Below are 21,491 nucleotides of genomic sequence, written 5' to 3'. Positions count from 1 at the left end.
CTGATTTGAGTCCTGGCAGGGTCAGTTGGCATTTCTATGTGGAGTTTGCATGTTCTCCCCGTGTTATCTAATTTCAATTTTGCATTTATACTTTATTTTATTTAAAATGTTTATAATGATTTCCTAATTTAATTTACTCTAACATTACAGAAATCACATTATGTTTACCAATCACACTAACAATAACACTAACCTGCTTCTTTTTAAGGGATAAAAATGGATACAAAGTGTATTTAAACGAAGAGGCGCCCGCTCCAGCTGCCACAAAAAGGCGATGGACACAGAATAAAATAGATTGCTCAGGTCAAAAAGGCAGAGAATCAAGGATAACAGCAACAAACATTTTAAAAGAAAGAGGCATATACTCTTGAACTGCAAAACATTCGTTCAACATGTGTCTACCTCAAGGACCGACCAGGTCTTGCAGATTTTTTTTTTTCCATCCAGCCAAACAGATGGGTGTTGGATTAAAATATATTGACATTTTAATAAATGAAAGTAAAATAGTATAGAAATTAAACGTAAAAGTGTACGGCTTGTTTGTTTTGCATAAATACATAAATTGAATGGTTTAGGGCAGGGGTCACCAAACCTGTTCCTGGAGGGCCGGTGTCCTGCAGATTTTAGCTCCAACCCTAATCAAACACACCTGAACAAGCTAATCAAGGTCTTACTAGGTATACTTGAAACATCCAGGCAGGTGTGTTGAGGTAAGTTGGAGCTAAATCCTGCAGGGACACCGGCCCTCCAGGACCGAGATTGGTGACCCCTGGTTTAGGGTAATGTTTGATTTTATAATTGCCTATAATCTACTTATAAGTATACTTTTATTTATTTATGTATTTTTGTTTGTTTGTTGTATTGTTTATTTGTTAGAACTCATTTTGTATTTCTACCATCAGTTTCATGAATTAAAATTACAGCAAGTGACAGATTTTTTTTTTACAGAAAATAACTCCTGCAAGTCCTGCAGGAATTATAAAATCCCGCAGGATTTGTGTACTTGCTTGGATCCATTGTAAAACCTGTAAGAAATTCCTGCACATATTGTCAATGTGTCCTACAGGGTTTTATAATTCCTACAGGACAGCAGCTATCCTGCAGGGGGGGGGATCCCTGTAAAAAGTACTGCATGATTCTAAAACCTGTAGGAATTGCCTGCACATATTGTCAATTTGTCCAGCAGGATCCCTGTAGGTAATTTTTGTAAAGGTGAATGCGTTTGTATGGGTGTTTCTCAGTGCTGGGTTGCAGCTGGAAGAGCATTCTCTGTGTAAAACATATGCTCTCGGTTCATTCTACTGTGGCGACCCCTGATTAATAAAGGGACTAAGCTGAAGGTAAAGGAATGAATGAACATACACGTTCATATTTGGATTTCACATATTCAAAATATGTCATATATGCAACATATATTTTGAAATATTGCAAAATGGCCGCTTTTATTCGTTTTCAATCATTAGAATTACAAATATGCTCAAATATACTAGCTATAATGTTATACATGTGTTCATATATAAACAATCATAAGTATAAGGAGATATTCAATTAAATATAAGTAATGTTATGAGAAAAAATTACCTATTTTTGAACGCATCTCCATATTTTTTTTTCCTTAAAATGCTTGTGGGAAGATGTCGACAAAGTTATCTGAAGGCTGTAAAAATCACGGAAAATCATATGGCAACTCGTCTTTGGTAGTCTGAACTGCCAAAGAGCATAGAATCAAGCTCTTCGGAACTACTAAGCGCCCTCGCGAGGAGCAAAAAATAACAACAACAAACAAACGTCGCATGTGCATGACGTAATACATCTACCCGCCGTTGGAAGCTAACGCTAAGATAATGGCGACCAAATAATAACTCCGCTCTTATGTAACATTAGATATGGAATACCTTGCTAAATACGGATATTTATACTGAACGTAAAGGTAAATGCTCATCATACTTATCTCACAAATTATGATTTTTACGTCAAGATAATCATTTGGAAAGACTGCTGCTTTCACACCCACTTTTGATGGTCAAAGGCTTTGGGTAGTTTTTTCGGCGTTGTTGCGGGTCTTGTTTCACTTTCGTTTATCCTGCAGTGCTTTAACAACAAAAGCAGTATTTGGGAAAGCTCTTCCAGAGGATTTTATTAATAACGTTATATGTTGCGATGACATCGCTGGATCAACATGCTTGAGGACTGTTATAAGATATAATACCTCCTCCGTCCTTACTGGTAAACATATTTGCTTATAAAATCAACTGTATTGACTTATAAGTGAAGATGTTGCTGTGCACGTCAGGTTTGTTGTTAAACCATGTCCTTTAATTTCCTTCTGGTAATGTTATAACGTAGAAAAGATGCTCTTTCAACGTTACATAAATGAAAGGTATGATTACTGATGATTACTGATCACAATGCTTCGAATTTGTATAGATCATTTATTATTACTTATTAAATGCATGAATATTGAGAAATAAATAATAAAAATGTACTCTTGACAGTTAAATTGTCAAGTGGATCTGCCTCCTGTTTTCTAAACCAATCAGAATCGCTTCTCTCACGTCAATCTATCTGCATATTCGGAATTGCTCGAATATCATTGGCTGAACTGTCTTTGGAGGCGGGATTTTAAAGATTGATGCAATTGGGCGGTTACATTTATTTATGGAGTTAAAAATGACTGGTATAGAGATATTATTAAAGATTATCTCCTTAATATGATATACTAATGCGAATACACAATATGTATCGTTTGCATATATATCTTATTTATGCGTTATGTTCTACGCATTCATGCTTGGTAGATCAATCACGTGGTCTCGCCGCCCGGTCTAGTCTAGTGGAGGAGTGCAGTGGGTTTGGAGCAGTCGAGGGTTGCCGCTTGTGTCTGTGACATTGAGCTTGTGAAAATTGTCTTGTCGGAACTATGACTCGGATACTACAGTGTTTAAAGCGTTAAAACTAAAATAAATACATTATATTCATATTTCAAGTAGTTCGAGTTGTTTAACGCGTTGGTTTCAGTCTCGTGGAGAACAAGTGGGATGATGTCGCCTCGTGGAAGTCGTGACTGTGATGTTAGTGTGTGTTATGGATTATAAAATGTTCCTAAAACATTGTAAACTCACTAAATTGAGTTTACATCTTAAGTGACTGGACACCTCCATATCAAATGCTGGGAAGCTGATACAGCTTATTCGATTATCGTTATTTATATAAGCTGTTACACACACTGCCAGGTAAGACTGTCTTGCTATTTTATTATTAAAGTACGAGTTTAATCTTAATTTATCTGGTGTTGTCTGCTAAAATACGTGTTTTGGAACATTTTAGTGCTGAGGATATCTCTCAGTTAATTATCAGCAAGATGTTAGAAAATTAAAAGGGATAGTTCACTCAAAATGAAAATTGTCCTCATTTAATATTAACTTACTCAATCTTTACTTGTTCCAAACACGTTTGAGTTTATTATTTTGAAAGCAGAAGATAGTTTAGATTAAAAAAAATCTGAAAACCTGTAACAATTGACTTCTGTAGTATTCGTTTTTCCTGCATTGTAAAAATGCTGGTTTCCACACAATCTTCATGTCCTCCCAACACAAATCGGTTAATATAACTTGATGATTTTTACGATGTTAAGTTGATTGGACCTAACACAGTTAAGCTGATCCAACAAACCCTCAAGAATAGTGTTATGTCAGATAATTTTAAATTAGAGTAAGCAGCATATACACAATATTTGTTTTGAGGGATTAAGGTAAAGTTGGTTTTATATTTCGCATATTCATTTAGTGACAACTTGTAACATGCTCCCTATGTTGTTTACCATGGTACTTTGAATATTCGTTCTGAAATCACATGCAAGTATGACTTGAAAACAACATTAGCACTATTTATTTGACAGTGAGCAATGTTATACTTTGACATTCATTGGCTGCTAATATGATTTCACTATTTAGAATAATGCTTTTCTGATATGATATTATTAAGAAGAAAGTCCAAATGTGTGAATATAAAACCAACTTTACCTCAATCTTTACGTATACTATGAAAGTCAAGTTTCAAAATATAATTTGTTTTAAAAAATACAGGTTTAAAGCCGTAAGTGTAAGTAAAAATGTTCATTTTTTTGGGTCGGTGAACTATCCCTTTGATAATTAGTATTTTGTTTAATTAATAGACATTGTGACAGTGTCTGTGTGTGCACTAGCATTTCTTAATGTGAAGGGAGTGTGCCTGCCATGCTTATCAAGAGCTTGATAGAGAACATATTTGAGTGACGTGCATAGATCTTCAGTATACAACAACACCTCTGGTAGCTATGGGGTTTTGGCAGGCACTGTTTATTTTTTTTTATTAGAGTACAACTATTTAGGCACACCCCTTGTTGACTTTAGTCAGCCATCTTTTGTGAGCAGATGGCCTAGTTGTAATTCAAGCAATTGTTTCGTATGCACTTTCACATTGCACATGTAATATATGGGTAGTTGGCATGAAATTTCAAATCTAAAACTTTCCTAGTGTAATTATCATACATGCATTGCGGTCTTATGGTCTCATTACTTAAGGGACACATATTATTTATTTTACTTTTATGTAACTAAAAGGTAAACAAAATTATAAATAGTGACTTAAAGCAACACAAATCCACAGGGACACCATTTCATTGTTTTGAACACTCAATATATTTTGAACAAAACTGAAAATCAGTGATCATAGACTTGCATTACAACATTTTTCAAAAGAACTTCTTTTGTCTTCATCAGACAAAAGAAACTCAAATAGGTTTGTGACTAGTGAAGGTTGAGGAAATGATGGCACAATTTTCAATTCTCCCTACCTGCATATTTATTAGTGTTGTCAAAAATATCGATACTGAAATATTTAAAATGATAATTTCTTGCTTTTGGTTAGTATCAATAACTGGCTTCATCTCTTTTCACCAGAAGGGAGATGAATAATTAATAATAATCTAAAAATTTTAACATATTTGTTTAAAAAAAAAAGAAAAAATAGATGGGATTGCATTAATATGTGTTTTAAGCACTGCTAACATACCTGGTATAAGCATTATACAGTTTATTTATTTATTTTTTGTTCCTAAAATAGCTTAATTTGCATACTTTTAATATTAAGGATTTTGTTCCCCACAGTATAATAATTTATAATTTTTCAAGATATCATATCGAAGTTGGAAATTCCATTATCGTGACAACACTACACTTGCTTGGGCTGGGCGATTGAAAACGATATCGGTTTTTACTGACCGAACACCACTGTCAATAACGATAAAAAATTTGGTATGAAGTTTCTGTATGAAGACTATAGTTTTATTAAAATATGGCTGCTGAGCATGCTCTTTGGAAGCAATGGCAATAAGCTTAAGGTGTAATTTGCAATAAAGGCGCGTGACTTGCACAATGTGCACATGGGATCAATGCGCGCGCATTTTCCAGGGACTCCCAGTTGGAAAAACATCTAAACTTTTTCGAATGCCGTGAGTGCACCTCTATTTATGTAAGAAAAACTAACCAATCTGCTTTGTATGGAATATACACATTTCAGTAATAACGGCAGACTAATTACCTCAGACAAACACAGCGCACCCAAACACTGCAGCGCTTTTTACTTTTCTCTATAAACTTGTATAAGAGCTGCAGCAATGGTTTGTCCGTTTGTCATTCTTTGAGAAACTGGTTGATTATCACCTAGTTACAGAAAGATGGCAGGGTAACACGAGCGCAAAGTGCACTGTAAATGGTGATGGAAACCCCACGTTCGCGCTTTTCACATGTGAGTTTTGGGTTGCATCATTGTCACTTCAGGTCAGAATAACAACACGTGATAATGTGTGCCATGTCTATAGCAGTGAGTGGATTGTAAATAAAAAAGCATGTGAGGATGTCGCCAGAGTGGCTTTTTGGTTTCTTTTATTGTGCATCCCAGTCACTAGCACCCCATCTGAAAGAGTTTTTTAGCTTAGGGGTAATGTAGTCATCCAACTTCACAATTTGTAATGTTGCAATGTGTTTGAATAAAGATGGATAGTTTTTTTACTTGAAAGCTCAGATTTGATTATCATAATTGATGTTGTTGACAGAGTTTGAGGTTTACTGTATCTTTATTATTGACAAGCTTACAGATGTTGCTTAAAGTTTGCTTTGATTGTTCGGTGTTTACGCTTTACCACTGCACACACTTTGTAACATTTTATTCATCAAGTGTAAGAGTCTCTTTAACACTTATGTTTATTTTATTATAAAGAGATCAGATGTTTTGTTTAAATATTTTTGGTTTTGACTAATAAAACTATTTGCCTTTAATGTTGGTAAATTATAATAAAATGGTTAAATAAAAAAAATCCTAATATTCATAAACAGATTGTTAAAAATATTCAATAATAATTGATACCGAACGATATGAATCATGATATTGTGATTATTGTTATTTTTATTTATTTATTATATATTATTTGTAATATCGCTCAGTCCTACTACTTGCACATTTTTACTATTGCATTATTTTGTTTTTCTGAATAGTGCTACTCAGAATTAACTGTGTAGAGGTTAAATAAATAAAGGTATTTTTATGTAGATTTAGAAACAGCACAATCAACTAGGGCTGCACAATCTATTGTTTCAGCATCGATATCGCAATGTGATCATTCGCAATAGACACATCAAGAGTATACGCAATATTGAATCAGGATTATAGTTGTATAATAATATAAATAATATAAAAAAATAATAAAGTAAAATAAAGGGATTTAAAAGCATTCAGACCTAAAAAAAATGTACCAAATTGAATTTAGATTAGATTTTTCAGATTAGATTTAACTTTATTGTCATTACACATGTACAAGGCAACGAAATGCAGTTAAATGCGGGATTCGAACACGGGCCGCAGTCCAACGCTCAACCGCTGGTCCACGTGGGTACAAACAGAAGTGGAGAATGCGGGAATCGTTCATAAAATGAAGACTATGCAGTATTTTTGTTCACTAAATTATTGAATTACTGTATATCTGAATACAGTTCGACTCCCCTGAAAACAATCAAATGCCGTTTATTTAATTTGTATCTCTTTCTTTTAGAATTTGTCTATTCTTGTAGGTTGTTTCTCATATTTTATGCATATGCACTCCCCTATAATCATCCCAATCAATCTAAAATGGTAAATTCTTTCTAAATACTTATTTAGCACATCTAGAGAAATCATATTCATATCACAATGTATATCACAATATTACAGTGTTAAATTTTTCTTATATCGTGCAGCCCTATGATCAACCATGTCATTTCTTGTACTGTTTTCTCAACACACAGCAGACAGTGTCCAGATTGTTGGCATACGGTGAAGGTTTCACTGATAGTTAGATATCAGGTTAAGTCACCCTTTGATGTGTGGTTACCTTATTTTCAGTGCAGACAGCTGGACACTTTGACGTTGCATTTGTCCTTTTAGTTTGTGCAATGAAGGTGACTTTCCGTAGCACATGGACGAACGCTGCATGTAGCACGTATCTGCCAACTGCAGATCCAGACTCTTTAATATGACACCGCTCAGTTGTCCAGAACCCTGACATTACCAGCACTGAATGTTAATGGTGTACGTCTCGTCTGAGGTCATGCTCATGCACTGATGACCAGATTTAGCTTGTTTTGAGGATGTAATCTAGTCTGTGTACATCCTGAAATATGCAAGTGAAGACTTACAAAGTTTGCTTAAATTAAGTCATTTTAAAACATTCCAGATGATCCTGAATGTTGGAGGATCAATGAATAATGAGATAATTATGTATTAGTGGTCTGCTGATTTAGATTTTTAAAATGATCTGCATTGACTGATACGTTTTTCTGTTTGGGTACTTTCATTTTGACATTAGGGATGCAACGATTATAGATATTGGTTGTACGATTATAGTCTGTGTAATAATCACGGTTTCACGATTATTTTGCATTATGCATTTCAAAACACTGCTTAGTAACCAATTATTACTGCACAAAATAATAATAAAAACAAACAATAGTCCATTTCTCTTTAAACTTAAAAATAAATGAAAAAAGTTTTTGACATTTAAACATAAGCAACAATTTTACACTGAAAATAAATGACGGAATTGGGAATGAATAAATAAAAATAAGAATAAAAAATAGTATTTGTCTAATTTAAATCTAAGCAACATATTAGCTAAGTATTTCTCGTTTAAAGAAAACAAATGCAGTCAAAGCTGCTGAACTTCTGTCTAAAGGCAAGACTTTTGATCAACTATATTATGATCTAGGCATGGGTCTGTATAAGATTCTGACGGTATGATAACCTTGGATAAAAATATCACGGTTTCGCAGTGTTGTGATTACTGCTCTAAAATATATTCTTCTTAAATGTCTGGGTAAAAACCTAAAACTATTTTCCCGTTTGAACACAATATATTTTATTTTGAGAAACATTTAAAATATTTTGCAACAGTAAACATGCCAGGCTAAATGAATTTTTGGCTTCTGCTGTCTTCGTTTGTTTCAAAAACACAGATTTTTTTCACTATTTAAAATGGCATCTTTGGATACCTTTTCCTCTGGATAATCTTTTGTCCAAAATAATACACAAACCTTAGGAATTAAAATTTTGACGGTTTTAAAACCTTGGCTTTTCCAAACCGCGGTATACCTTGAAATCGGTTATCGTCCCATGCCTATTTTAAAGTTATTTAGTATTTTCATTTAGAATTTTTTTTCTCTTTGGAGTGGAAATGTGCAAATTCCCAACAAAGTATGAAGCTGAATGGTCAGTTCTTGTCACGAGACTCTCGATGCGCATGAGCCATTCTTTTAAGTAGGTGCTCCTGAAACGTCACTCCCAATATGAACCCAAGAAAAGAAATAACGAACTTGCGCATACAAAAGACGCTATTTGTGAACAACCCTTAGTTAATAGCCTCAACCATAGTTAATCCAGTGTGTGTGCACATTAGCCTCGGTGTACAGGCTCAGAACTTTAAACTAGCGCACAGTCGGCAAAACTTTGTTTAGTTGCAGCAGTTTTGTTCCGTGCAGAAACGTGATGTTGATAAGCCTTTACGATTAATTAACCGTGACGAATTAAAGAGTGGTTAATTGTGAAAATGGTTAATCGTTGCATCCCTATTGGACATTTGCAATATTCTGTGCTATGCTTTTTGTCACTGTTTTAATTCATTTCTGTCATATTCACCACGTTGTGAATGTAACATTAAATTAAAACGAGTATTGTCACACACATGGCAATTGACGGAGGCATGACTTTTATGTTAAACTCTACTTGCATTATTTAAAAAATCAGACAGAACAAATTGTAGAAACAGTTCTAATTGCAATTTTTTTATAAATTATCATTTATTATTTAATTAGATGAAAATAGAATAACACTATAATTCTTCTGAACATATTTGGTAATAATTTTTATTTAGAAAAATAATATTTAATATTATTTAATTTCATACCAAAACAGTAAAATTGCATTATTTAGAAGTACTGTTTATGGTTGTTGTTTAGGAGTTTCAGACAAATTCATTTTATTCATTTCACAAGCTCTCATTCAGTTCAGTGGGTGTAGATTTAAAATAGATTCTGCTGGTATTCTAAAAAATTAACTGCGAAGATCACTATATAAGTGGTGGTGACATGACAAGATCTTCATTGGCCAGCTGGTGAATAACATTTCTATATTCGGAAATGACAAATTTTATTTTAATATAAAACGAATAGTGAGTAGTAGGGCTGCACGATATTGTAAAAATCGGACATTGCAATATTTTGTATTTCTGTGATATGAATATAATCATTTCACCAGATGACTTGATCAGCTAAATTTGGAAAGAACTCCTAATTTTAATATCGATTAGGATGATTTCGTCGGCCAGATAATCTGCATAAATTTAGTTGGATTTTTGGGTGAATCTAACTATATTCGAGTACAAGTTAAATAATCAAATAAAAACAAATAAAATTGCATAGTATTCATTGTATTAAAGATAAATGCAATACATTTTCATTGTTCTAGTTTCTTGCACACAAATTATTTAAAGGCCTTAAAAACTAATCAAGCAAGCACTCTTTAACTCAATTAAGGTTAAGCTTCACAGACACTCAACAGTGTAGTTCTTGGTCAGCTATAATTCCGCTCAGGTTATCATATCCTGAGGGATGAATAAACTGAAGCAGAACTTGACATTGTATGTCCTGCGACGTGACTATTGCGAATGATAGGGGTGTCAAAATTAATTGTTTGTTCGGTACACCGGTATGCAGATGCAGACAAATCGGTATCTGTTCATTAATAATCATAACCGGTTATTATGTACTGACGTTATTTATCTCATATGCGCTATGTCGCCGTAGCTTACTATGGTGAGGGAGGTGAGCGCGAGTATTTACAACGCTCCAACTACTTAAAAACGCAGAAACTGTGCACAATTTCACTGCGTGTGTGTTTGCTGGACAGTCTTTCGCTGACGCTTATAGGAGAAGCACCTATTTCATTGAGAGCATGAAAGTAAACAACATTTCTCTCTCTCTCTCTCTCTCTCTCTCTCTCTCTCTCTCTCTCTCTCTCTCTCTCTCTCTCTCTCTCTCTCTCTCGCTGTGGCCCATTTGACCTGCTGGCGTGACTTTTCCCTCTCCTCTCGGCTGTTACAGCGATATCGCCAGTACCGTTTATCAGTGTCACTCATCTGTGAAGAGCGCCAGCGCGTATGTGAGAGCCAATCGCAGCCCTTTCTGTTGAGCGCGTGACCAATCAAAGGGGTGTAAGAACTTGGTAGACAAGGCTCAGAAAGCGAGTGGGATATTTATATTTGTTTATTTGCTATAAATGCTTGTGTTGTTTAAAGGTACAGTTTATATATCTGACTGTTTGTATTAAAGGACAAAATTGTATTACAAATAGTATATAAATATATTTATACATTTTAATACAAGAATTCTTGCGCTGTGAAGTAAAATTTAAAACTGAGTATGAAAAGCAACGTCAATGTACCGAGATATCGTATTGAACCGAATCGATGGCATGATAATCATAACCGAACCGAACTGAAGATGTAGGTGTAGGTTCACACCTCTAGCGAATGATCACATTGCGATATCGATGCTGAAACGATATATTGTGCAGCCCTAGTGAGTAGTTACTACTATTAGCACCCTGGTAGGTATTAAGGTAGTTGTAGTAATTAAGGAACTGGAATTGAAATGCTGGGCTCCACAAAATTCTTTCATGTTGTCCCAACACAAATCGATTAAGTTAACGTAAATCATTTTTACAAATTGAAGTGAAGATAAAACAATTAAGTTGTCCTCCAAAAAAATATCTTTATAAATAAGTAGTTTAAATAAGTTTTTTTTGAGTGTAAGTCATCAATATATGGTTTATAAGTACTAATAAACAAGCAATATACAAGCTCATTAACAGCAACTAGTTAAAAGTGAGAATTGGTCTCAATGCTCGATTGTTACCCTCTTTAAAGCTGATTCATATTCAAATCATTTATTTAAAATTATTTACTGTATATCAGTAGTACTTTGCAAACAAGACATTTATACATTAATTGTAGAAACAAAATGTGGTCAACTTTAAATATTGAAGAATACAAGTCTGTTGACTGTATCAGTAGTTAATTCTTAAAGATGTCGGTCTGGTGGACAATTTGTGTTTTGTTTAACAAACAAACTCATCCAGAAGCTGCAGTAAGCACATTTGGGACATTTGTGTGTTGTTGACACTCTGCTCTTTTGGGTGACACAGCATTTCACATCACCACATGGGACTCGACAATAGCTCTGAGCGGTGCGGTTGGACAACAACATAGCTGAAGGCTTTTTTTATGGTGTGTTTTATGTGTGTTGCAGAACATGTTTTGTGGGCGTCTTGTAACTTTGTTACACCTTCTTAAAAGATTAAACTGGCAGATGTTGGAAATATGAAATACTTCAGTCCCCCAATGTGGAAAATTCTAGTGGATTTTTAATGTTTGTTGTTGATTTGATGCAAATGTGAGCTCAGTGGGACAACACATTGATAAGTGATTGTCCCTAAATGCGTATTTGGTTTGGTTAATTAAAAAATGAATATTCTGTCACGAATTACTTACCTTTTACTTGAGTTTCATTTCCTTCTGCTGAACTTTAATACTCATTGCTTCTTCTACTGTATTTCCTCCATTTTACAATTCACTGCAATTGTTTCTCAATTCCGAGAACGCAGAGAATGGACTTGCATTCTCGTGGAGAGCGTTCTTTCCAGGTCACCTCAGAAGAACGAAGTCGGGAGACCGCGAGAACACAGAACGTGTCCTTTGAGAAATGGGATGGTCACATGACCTTCGTTTTTTTTAACAGAAAATTATTTAAAGATTACAGCATTCATACAACGATTTATTGTTTTCCCCCTTTTCAATATATAGAACATGCACAAAAACCTTGCAAATATACTTTGCACAATACAAATAAAACAGATTTTGATACAAATATCAGCAAATAAACACTCTTAATGTGTTTATGCTTTTATTAAGATTTTCATGTTAATGTTTACTTTCACCATCTCGTTTAGGAAAACTCCTGAGAAAAATAACTTATATGTCTGAACTTTAATAATAAATCTATATTTGATGCTGCGCTTTCCACCTTCTTTATTCAGTTGCACCTATAATCAGGTCAAATGTGGACAAACTCAAAACATTTCACACCTATAATCAGTGTTGTTCACTTGTGATTGGATGAATTAGAGGTGTAAAAAGGGTCTAAGATTTCAACATCCGCCCAAAAAAAAATCATATCAGCCTTATTAGTCAGAGTGGCTGTTTCTCAATATGAGCTCTTCAGCAATATTGCGTCCTCGTGTTCTTGTGTAACGTCATCATCAATGCCAAAGTTCAGGTCAAAAACTCAAGACCGCAAGAACGGAGAACGCATGAAAGTACCTGGACGTGTTCTTGATTTCGAGGATGACCTGATTATAGGTGTGAAATGTTTTGAGTTTGTCCACATTTGACCTCATCCAGAGGTGACCAACTTTTGAAGATTAAGTTTTAGGTTAACAAAACCAAACAAATCTAACCTGATTCAGATCAGCCTCAGTGGTTTCACAATGCTTGATATAAATGTTCTTTGTTAACTCGGGGCGACAAAATCCAATTAAAACCAACCCACCTTCTTGAGCCTGAAAACTCAAGAGTTTGCTCAAATGCTAACAGGCCTCTGATTTCTCTGTTATCACGATGGTAAAACTAGGGCTGCATGAAATTGAAAAAACCATTGGACATTGCAATGTTTTGTTTTTCTGTGATATATAGTGCAATATAAATACAATGTCACCAGATGACTTGTAGCTCTACACTACCTGACAAAAGTCTTGTTGTCAATCCCAGATGTAAGAGCAACAAATAATAACTTGACTTCTAGTTGATCATTTGGAAAAGTGTCAGAAGGTCGATTTTTCTGATAAATCATCTGTTGAACTGCATCCCAATCATCACAAATACTGCAGAAGACCTATTGGAACCTGCACGGAGCCAAGATTCCCACAAAAATCAGTCAGGTTTGGTGAAGGAAAAATCATGGTTTGGGGTTTCATTCAGTATGGGGGCGTGCGAGAGATCTGCAGAGTGGATGGCAACATCAACAGCCTGAGGTATCAAGACATTGGTGCTGCCCATTACATTACAAACCACAGGAGAGGGCAACTCTTTCAGCAGGATAGCGCTCCTCATACTTCAGCCTCCACATCAAAGTTCCTGAAAGCAAAGAAGTTCAAAGTGCTCCAGGATTGGCCAGCCCAGTCACCAGACATGAACATTATTGAGCATGTCTGGGGTAAGATGGAGGAGGCAATAAAGATGAATCCAAAGAATCTTGATGAACTCTGGGAGTCCTGCGAGAACACTTTCTTTGCCATTCCAGATGACTTTATTAATAAGTGACTTGAGTCATTGCAGAGATGTATGGATGCAGTCGACCAAGCTCATGGGAGTCATACACAATAATCATTCGGTTTCCACTGCATCATGACTTTATATTCTATACTGTACATTATTTCTGTTAAGTAACAAGACTTTTGTCTAAGCAAAGTCAGACCTTACTGTCTTAATTAAATAATTAAAAATCGAGGCATGATCATATTTTGTTTTGGTAAAATAAGCGTAATTTAGAGGCCTTTGCTTTTCATATCCAATTCTGACACCAAATGATCTACTAGAAATCAAGTTATTATTTGTTGTTCCTAAAACTTGGATAGGCGACAAGACTTTAATCAGGTAGTATGGTAAGAATTCAGTTACAGAAATTGAATAATCAAATGTAAAATAGCACTACATGACATCTTCATTGTATAAATAATTCAATAAAATAAGTTTTTATTAAAGTTTCAAATGATACAATTTCTTGTGCCTGAATGCTTTAAACTCTCTTGATATGCTCGTACAATCACAGGCCTTAAAAACATGTAAATAATTTGCAAAAGCATTTGCTCATTATGGTAAAAGTCTCTCATCTTCTGAACTGTGCCTCCTGTCGAATAAAATCCCAATTCAGCATTGCCGATCCTGCGATGTGACCATTGCAGATGCTCACATTGCTATATTATTGCTAAAATGATATAGTGTGCAGCCCTTACACAAACTGATTTATCTCGATCTGTTTTTTCTAGTGAGATGTCTCTGGTTTTCCCGCGACCCAATACGAGTGTGATCGGCAAGAAGGACAAGCGACTCATGGCTGAGGTGAACGCATCTCCGCTCAAACACTTCGTCACCGCCAAGAAGAAGATCAACGGCATCTTCGAACAGCTGGGCGCGTACATCAAAGAAAGCTCAGCGTTTCTAGAAGGTCTGCTTTCATTACTCTTGTCAACCTGGTCTCGAAGCTCACTGTTGCCTGCTGTTTAACTGTCAGACTCATCCTGGTTGATCCTGAACTGCATAGCTTAGATAGCAAAGACAGGTTACGTAACAAACTGCTAGACAGCTGAAGGCTCAAGGAAAAGCATGGCTTAGTCAGCGATTCCTGTCTGAAAGGATTTTTGTCTGCGAGCACTTCAGGTTTTCACCCTGACAGTTGTTTCAGTAGCCAGGCTAAATTTTTACTTGATGTATTTTGGTGTTATGTTAATGGTATGTCAGGGGATCCGCAGGGTCTTAAAGTCTTAGATTCAAAAACAAAATTTTAGGCCTTAAAAAGTCTTAAATTCACTGAAATAGTTTGTTGTAGGTGTAAGGTCCAGCCAGTTAGTCCAACGATGGTGTCTACTGGTGGATGAAGGTTCAGTCATGCTCGGTCTTTCCAGTGTACAGTGATGTTTTAATTTAAATCTAACTTATATCTGACTCCAATTTAAATATGAGGTGGTTTTAGGATATTAATATATTTATTTTTTGTTTTATCTGACTCCAATCATAAAACATCAAGAAGATTATATTAATATTCAATTTAGATGAATGTTTGAACCTTTTGTGTTTACCTGTAACTATTACTTGTCCATTCGGGTGCTCATGTCGCTCATAAGAATCACCTCAGCTAGTGGCATCCCTCACAGTCACACTCTTGTCAGTCTTGGTTATTAAACGGAGGTAATTGACTAATAATTTTAGATGGCCGCTTATATGCTTGCTCATTCTTGTAAGTATTTTTGTATATCTAGTACATCTAGTATTAAGTATTTTTGGTTAGTCCCCTTAAATGTACACGCTTGAATTAAAGGTATATTCATTCTAATCAGGGGTCAAGGCCATTATTATAAATATAACTGACTACTGTTCTCTATAATAATTTTGGTTTAGCCAAGGTCATAGGTTCTCATGTTCATCTAGCTTAATTTGGAACAACATTACTTTCAAATCAGGGTCAGGCACCCTATAGTCGTGCAATACCTTGTTGCTAGATGGAAATAACTCCTTTTCCACCTAAGTACACTTGAATCAATATCAAGAGTTAGTCGGATCCCTTAAATACAATTAGTGTGCCCAATGCTCCATCTCAACTGGACTATAGTCCGTTACTGACCTGACGAAGAACTGCGGAAACAATAATGCAACATAATCTAAAATGAATAATTACAGAGTAAGCAGAATGCGTTCAAACATACACATGTAATAGTCAGGTAAATTTGTATTATGGCAATTATTCATTCAAATCTTGATGCATGATACTGGTAGACCTCAAATTCTTTTTATTGAAACCGTCCACAAATTCTTTAAAGTCCTTATGAACTGGAAGGTGCAACTGTTGTTTTTTTTTCTCCGTATTGTGATGCAGTTCCTTGAGAAATGGAATATTAAATGAGAAAACAGTGGGCGTGGCTTGTTTTTCTAATGCGGGCTGATATTCAGAAATATCTGGAAAAGGGTTTGGGGAGAGTTATTACAACCTAACAGACTCCTCCTTACCATTTCTGTATGTTATCAAAACTGACAGCTCGAGGGGGGTGGGGGGTTAAGTATGTTCCAATTCGTAAATTATACATAATCTGACTAATCAACTGAAAAAATCCCAGTGCATTTTCAGAATTAATTAAAAGTTACAAGGCCAAACTATTGTTTTTCTTACTTAATGACATGCACAGATGAATTGTTCACCAAAAAAACTGGCAATGTGAGCTGACAAAATCATGGTTAGTTTTGATTTCTTGGGGACTTAAAAGGATTTAGATATTGTTTTTATTCTTATAACAAATATTTTAAGCCCTTTTTTTCAGGAAATTGTTTTTTACAGACCTTTTTCACAGTGTTTTTACTGTCAAATGTTTTAAGCTTATGATGCTATGCTACTTATTTCTAAGATAAAACATTTAGCTTTAAGTTTATTAAGAGCTTGTGTTCGTTTTCTGTTTGATTTAAGAATACATTTTATTTTGGTTTGCCACTCGCAAATGATTTTTTGTAAGCGCTGAACTGGAATAGACTATAAACAGTGAGTTGAAAAACATTATTAGCTGTATGTGTGAGAAGAAATTCAAAGCTCTAGTGTGGTTGAACTCTAGTTTTCCCTTTAACAGAAACCTACAGCAATGAAGAGCTGGATCCTGTTACCACAGAGGAGCAGGTGGCAGAGGTGCGGGGATACCTGTCCAAAGTGGCAGGAATTGGTGAAGTCCTGTCCCGAAGACACATGAAGGTGGTCTTCTTTGGCAGGTACAGTGCATAGATTTTGCTCCTCACAGAATAAACCAAACATATGTCAAAATCAACACTAAATCCCAAAGTATATCTAGTTTTTATGCAGACGCTAGGCTATGGACACTGCACCTGTGGTACATTTGACATCAGCATAATATCTGCACAGACAGTTTTATCTTTTCTTTCATGCTCAGCTAAAAGTACTGGAATAGTCAAATGTAGTGCTGTACACCTAATTGTGATATGTACTGGTGCCTGTGAAAATTAAACTGCAGAAGACGTCACATAGTTAAAATCATGTATACTCAGAACCATAAAGAAAAGCCAAATAAATGGATAAATTGAAATAAATTGTGACAGGCTATATTTCTATTGTTCTGCAAAATGTCCTTAATTTTTAATCTTTTATAATAGTGTAATAGAGGCCAGCTAACGAAGTGCCTTGCAGGTAAACCTCACTCCTCTGACCTCAAAAGGTGCTCTAGCGACAGATGCTAGAGGCCATGGTTTTTACCCTCCTTGTTACTTTTACCCGGCTTCCATGCAAAGAATCGCTGGTTCGATCCCAGCTCAGACTGAGTTGGGTACAGTAAAAATGGTGGGTTATATTTATGGGCTCGTCCGGGATGGGAGTGCGGTTTAGGGGGTGAGTGTAACTGAGGCCAGCTAGCAAAGTGCTATGCTGGTAAATCTCACTCCTTTGACCTCAAAAGGTGCTCTAGCAACAGATGCTAGAGGCCATGGTCTTTAGCTTCCTTGTTAGAGCAACTGACCCCCATGCAAAGAATCGCTGGTTTGATCCCAGCTCAGACCGGGTTGGATGCAGTAGGACCAGTGGGCTACAATAACAATTGTTATTATGAATTATTTAAAGAAATTGTTTACACATTTGATTTCCTGCTAAGCTTGTTTCAAAGGGTTCCTACAAATTTCAGTTAATTAAAATATATAGTTTAAAAACAATGGATTAAAAATTCGAACTATTAATAGGGGCCTGCTAAAGATTCTGGTGTTGTGCTTTTCCTGTGTTCTACTCCTCCCATTGCATAGTTGAATGAGCAACCATTTCAATTAAACTCAACAATGAGCATGGATGGATGCATTCAGGACATGAATACTACCTTGTGGACTTATGTTCTATTCAAATCACTCGCACAAATCCACACAGACACAAAACTAAGGCTTCAAACCAGAGTGCTGCATGCGGGTGGGTGAACCGCTAATATTTGATGTAACAAGTGGATTAATTATTCGCGCCATTTGCGGTGCGGGTTGGTAATAAACAGGCGTGAGCAGAATGTGGGTACAGTAGTCAGTCAGTGTGCAGCATTGTTGGCAATCGTGTGGCAACTGATGTACAGCGAGCACTCTTAACACAACTTGAATAATGATTTAAGCTCATCATGGGGCTACCGGTCTCTTTCCTGCATTACACTTAAGCTTTGATGGCAGCTTACCTTCTAGAGTGTTGCAGAGTTTTGAGAGAGACAACCAAGAGTGATCCAATATTGTTAGATAAAGTTGCAAGTGACTTTTTTTTTTGCTATATCAGAAAAAACTTTTCTCAGAATAATCTCGTTCTATTTTTGCCATCCCGTTCCTCAGCTGAAGTCAGCTGAAACAATTACCAGTTGATGACATTCTTCTACGTATTTTTTTTTGTTATTTATGAATGTGTTAATGTATTAAAATAGTTGTTCGTATGATATTAACAATAGTTATCTTTTTTCAGTAAATCATTGCTTGTTGCATGAGAAAATAAATACATGCAAATCTACTTATTAGGACTGCATGATTCTGGCTAAAATAAGAATCGAGAATCTGGCTAAATTTTTTTTTTTTTTTGCTTAATCAAGATCACGATTTTTTCCCGATTCACGATTGTTTCTCACAATGAGTAGACCATTATTATTGTTATTTTTCAAACATCTAATTAAAGTACAACAATAATATTAGGCCTATATGTAGGTCTACTGTTGGTTAAAATGCTCAATTTTGCATAGACTTATGCTGCGTTCACACCAGACACGGAAGAAGCATCAGGCGCGAGTGATTTACATGTTAAGTCAATGCAAAGACGCAAATAGACATCCTGCGGCGCGATACGTGCGAACGAGTCGGCGTGAATGTAGTGGCGCAAGTTGCGTGGTTGATGCGCTTAACGCGAGGATTGCTCGCATTCGAAAATCTGAACTTTCTTCGGATATTTGCACCGCGTTAGCCAATCAGGAGCTTTCTCTTGCAGGGGAATGATTATGACGTAGCGCCTGTTGTTGGTGTCCTGGAGGAAAATCCTCCTGCTGACACCGGACAAGAGTTCATCAAATTAGGCTTGGCTCTGTAGGAAGCGCCGCTGAAAGCCTCCATCATCCAGGTATAGTTTCTGGAGAGGTTTATGAGCTCACAGAGCTGGGTGCACCTCAGAATGGATCTAGTGGACTCAGACATGACTCCAAATGAATCGACGCTGTTTTTCAGCCTTCAAAAAACACATAAACACAACTATTCTCTCAGTAAAATCCATGTTAGCCATTTAGCAAGGAAGCTGCAGTCACCGTGCAGACAGAAGCCCAGCCCATGACGCGAATCCACGAATATGTTATTATATAGATAAATGCTTGCCTTTTTTTACTGGTAAAATTAGACATTTATCATTATCAGATTCCCTCTTGCATTATTTTTAACGTTATATAGGCTAGAGTAGTTATACTGACACTATTAAACATTAATTTTATGCACAAAACCATGAAAATAAATCGCTATGAAAGAAAAAAACATATCAAATTCTTGTCGTAATCCCAATTGTAAAAAGCGATATGATCATTTAAATTATGTGCACGGTTTTCGTTTCACTTCCGAGTGCGGCCCATGTCATGGCTGCCGTCACTTTGAGAGAAAAAAAATACATACATGCAAATCATACTTCCCTCGCGGCTCCCAAACGATTGCTCTGTGCAGCAACTTAATTGACAACTTTATTACCTGTTATTCACAGCCCATGCAGATTCTGTTCACTGAAGTTGACATCATTCGGGGCCGCACGCCCGTCCTCTTTGTAGTAAACAATCCGTGTGTCAGCTCACATGTGATTTCGCGGCCACAAATAAATAATTACATTAAGACAGAAATGACATCTTTGGGTGAATTATACCTTATAGATAGAGTATGCTGACCATTTGGAGGTGTCCACATTGCTGAGCAACACAAAACAATGGGATAATTTGTGCGACCGCCTTTGTGCTTCTTTCCTGAACTTGAAAATGTAATTGGCTGAATCGTAGAGATGCTGGATTATGATCGTATTGGGGTTGAATCAATATCATGATCATTAATCGTGCAGCGCTACTACATATCATGCGAGGGTGGTTCGGATCGCCAAACCAGTGTATGTCAAACGGGTAGGGTCAGGTACGGAATGTTATTAGTGCTGCTGTTGGGTGATAGGTCGGGTGTTCTTTTAATTATTGCGGGGTGGGTGCTGGTTTACCAAAAAGGACCCTTGCAGGACTCTGCTTCAAACAGACTATGCTAATGACAAATAACATCTTGTGAATTGTCTGAAGGCCTGAGTGGAAAGTGCATCAGGAAACTAAAGCGTAATTTGGGTTCACAAGTTGCATCTTTTGCATTTACAGGACCAGTAACGGGAAGAGCTCCGTAATTAATGCCATGCTCTGGGATAAAGTGTTGCCATCTGGAATCGGACACACTACCAACTGCTTCCTGCGAGTGGAAGGCACTGATGGCAACGAGTCTTTCCTGCTCACTGAAGGGTCGGACGAAAGGAAGAGTGTTAAGGTACAAGTTCACTATTATACGTTTGTCATTCCAAAGTGATTATGAAAGCAGCTCCCTCTTGTTTGAGTCTTTGGGTGTGTTTGACATGTTGAGTCAGATTAGACCAATGCTCTGGGCTCGGGAATGGAAACTGGATCTCTTGCGTAACACAGTGCGTCTCGCCATAGCAACCACAAATGAGCTTTGCACTGTGGGTGTTAAGGAGGGTGTGTGATCTTCTCATCCTCTTCCTGTAGAGCTACACTTGTGTTCTTAAACTTTTTAGGAACACAAGCCAGAATTTTGGCCATGTATTGGCATGAAAAAAGTTGACAAAGCTGAAACCATTTTACATGTTATAGCACATAATTCGATTAACGTCATTGCATCACCAGGCTATCCACATTTTCACCGTTTCATGTAATTTCAGGTGTTTCATTCTTGATTTGTCAACATTAACTGCAGTTTTGCACTTTTACCTTTATTCAGGAACATTTCATGCATGCCCCCCATGACAAATAAGATGACTGATGCGAGGAACTGCTGGAAGAGTGTAGTTCTAATGAAAGTTGATACCACACGC

At 36.2% G+C, this 21,491-nt stretch overlaps 1 protein-coding gene across 3 annotated transcripts in view; it reads left to right on the top strand.

Annotated features, from left to right (window-relative positions):
• Positions 1–1,823: 1,823 nt before the first annotated feature.
• mfn2 (mitofusin 2) overlaps positions 1,824–21,491 on the top strand; it is a 61,387-nt gene continuing 41,719 nt past the window's right edge. The window contains exons 1-4 of one of the 3 annotated variants that reach the window (XM_056463094.1): positions 1,824–1,930; positions 14,668–14,846; positions 17,011–17,146; positions 20,767–20,929. In XM_056463094.1, the coding sequence (XP_056319069.1) occupies positions 14,672–14,846; positions 17,011–17,146; positions 20,767–20,929 (474 nt within the window). In that variant the 5' untranslated portion in view covers positions 1,824–1,930; positions 14,668–14,671. Of the gene's footprint in view, positions 1,931–2,100; positions 2,227–2,851; positions 3,234–14,667; positions 14,847–17,010; positions 17,147–20,766; positions 20,930–21,491 lie in introns of those variants that run through there. The other 2 variants (XM_056463095.1, XM_056463093.1) reach the window with 2 other exon arrangements.

The sequence above is a fragment of the Danio aesculapii genome, chromosome 8 (assembly GCF_903798145.1).
Source record: "Danio aesculapii chromosome 8, fDanAes4.1, whole genome shotgun sequence".
Taxonomy (NCBI): Eukaryota; Metazoa; Chordata; class Actinopteri; order Cypriniformes; family Danionidae; genus Danio; species Danio aesculapii.
Note: the sequence above shows the minus strand (reverse complement) of the source record. Positions and strands in the feature narration are given on the sequence as shown.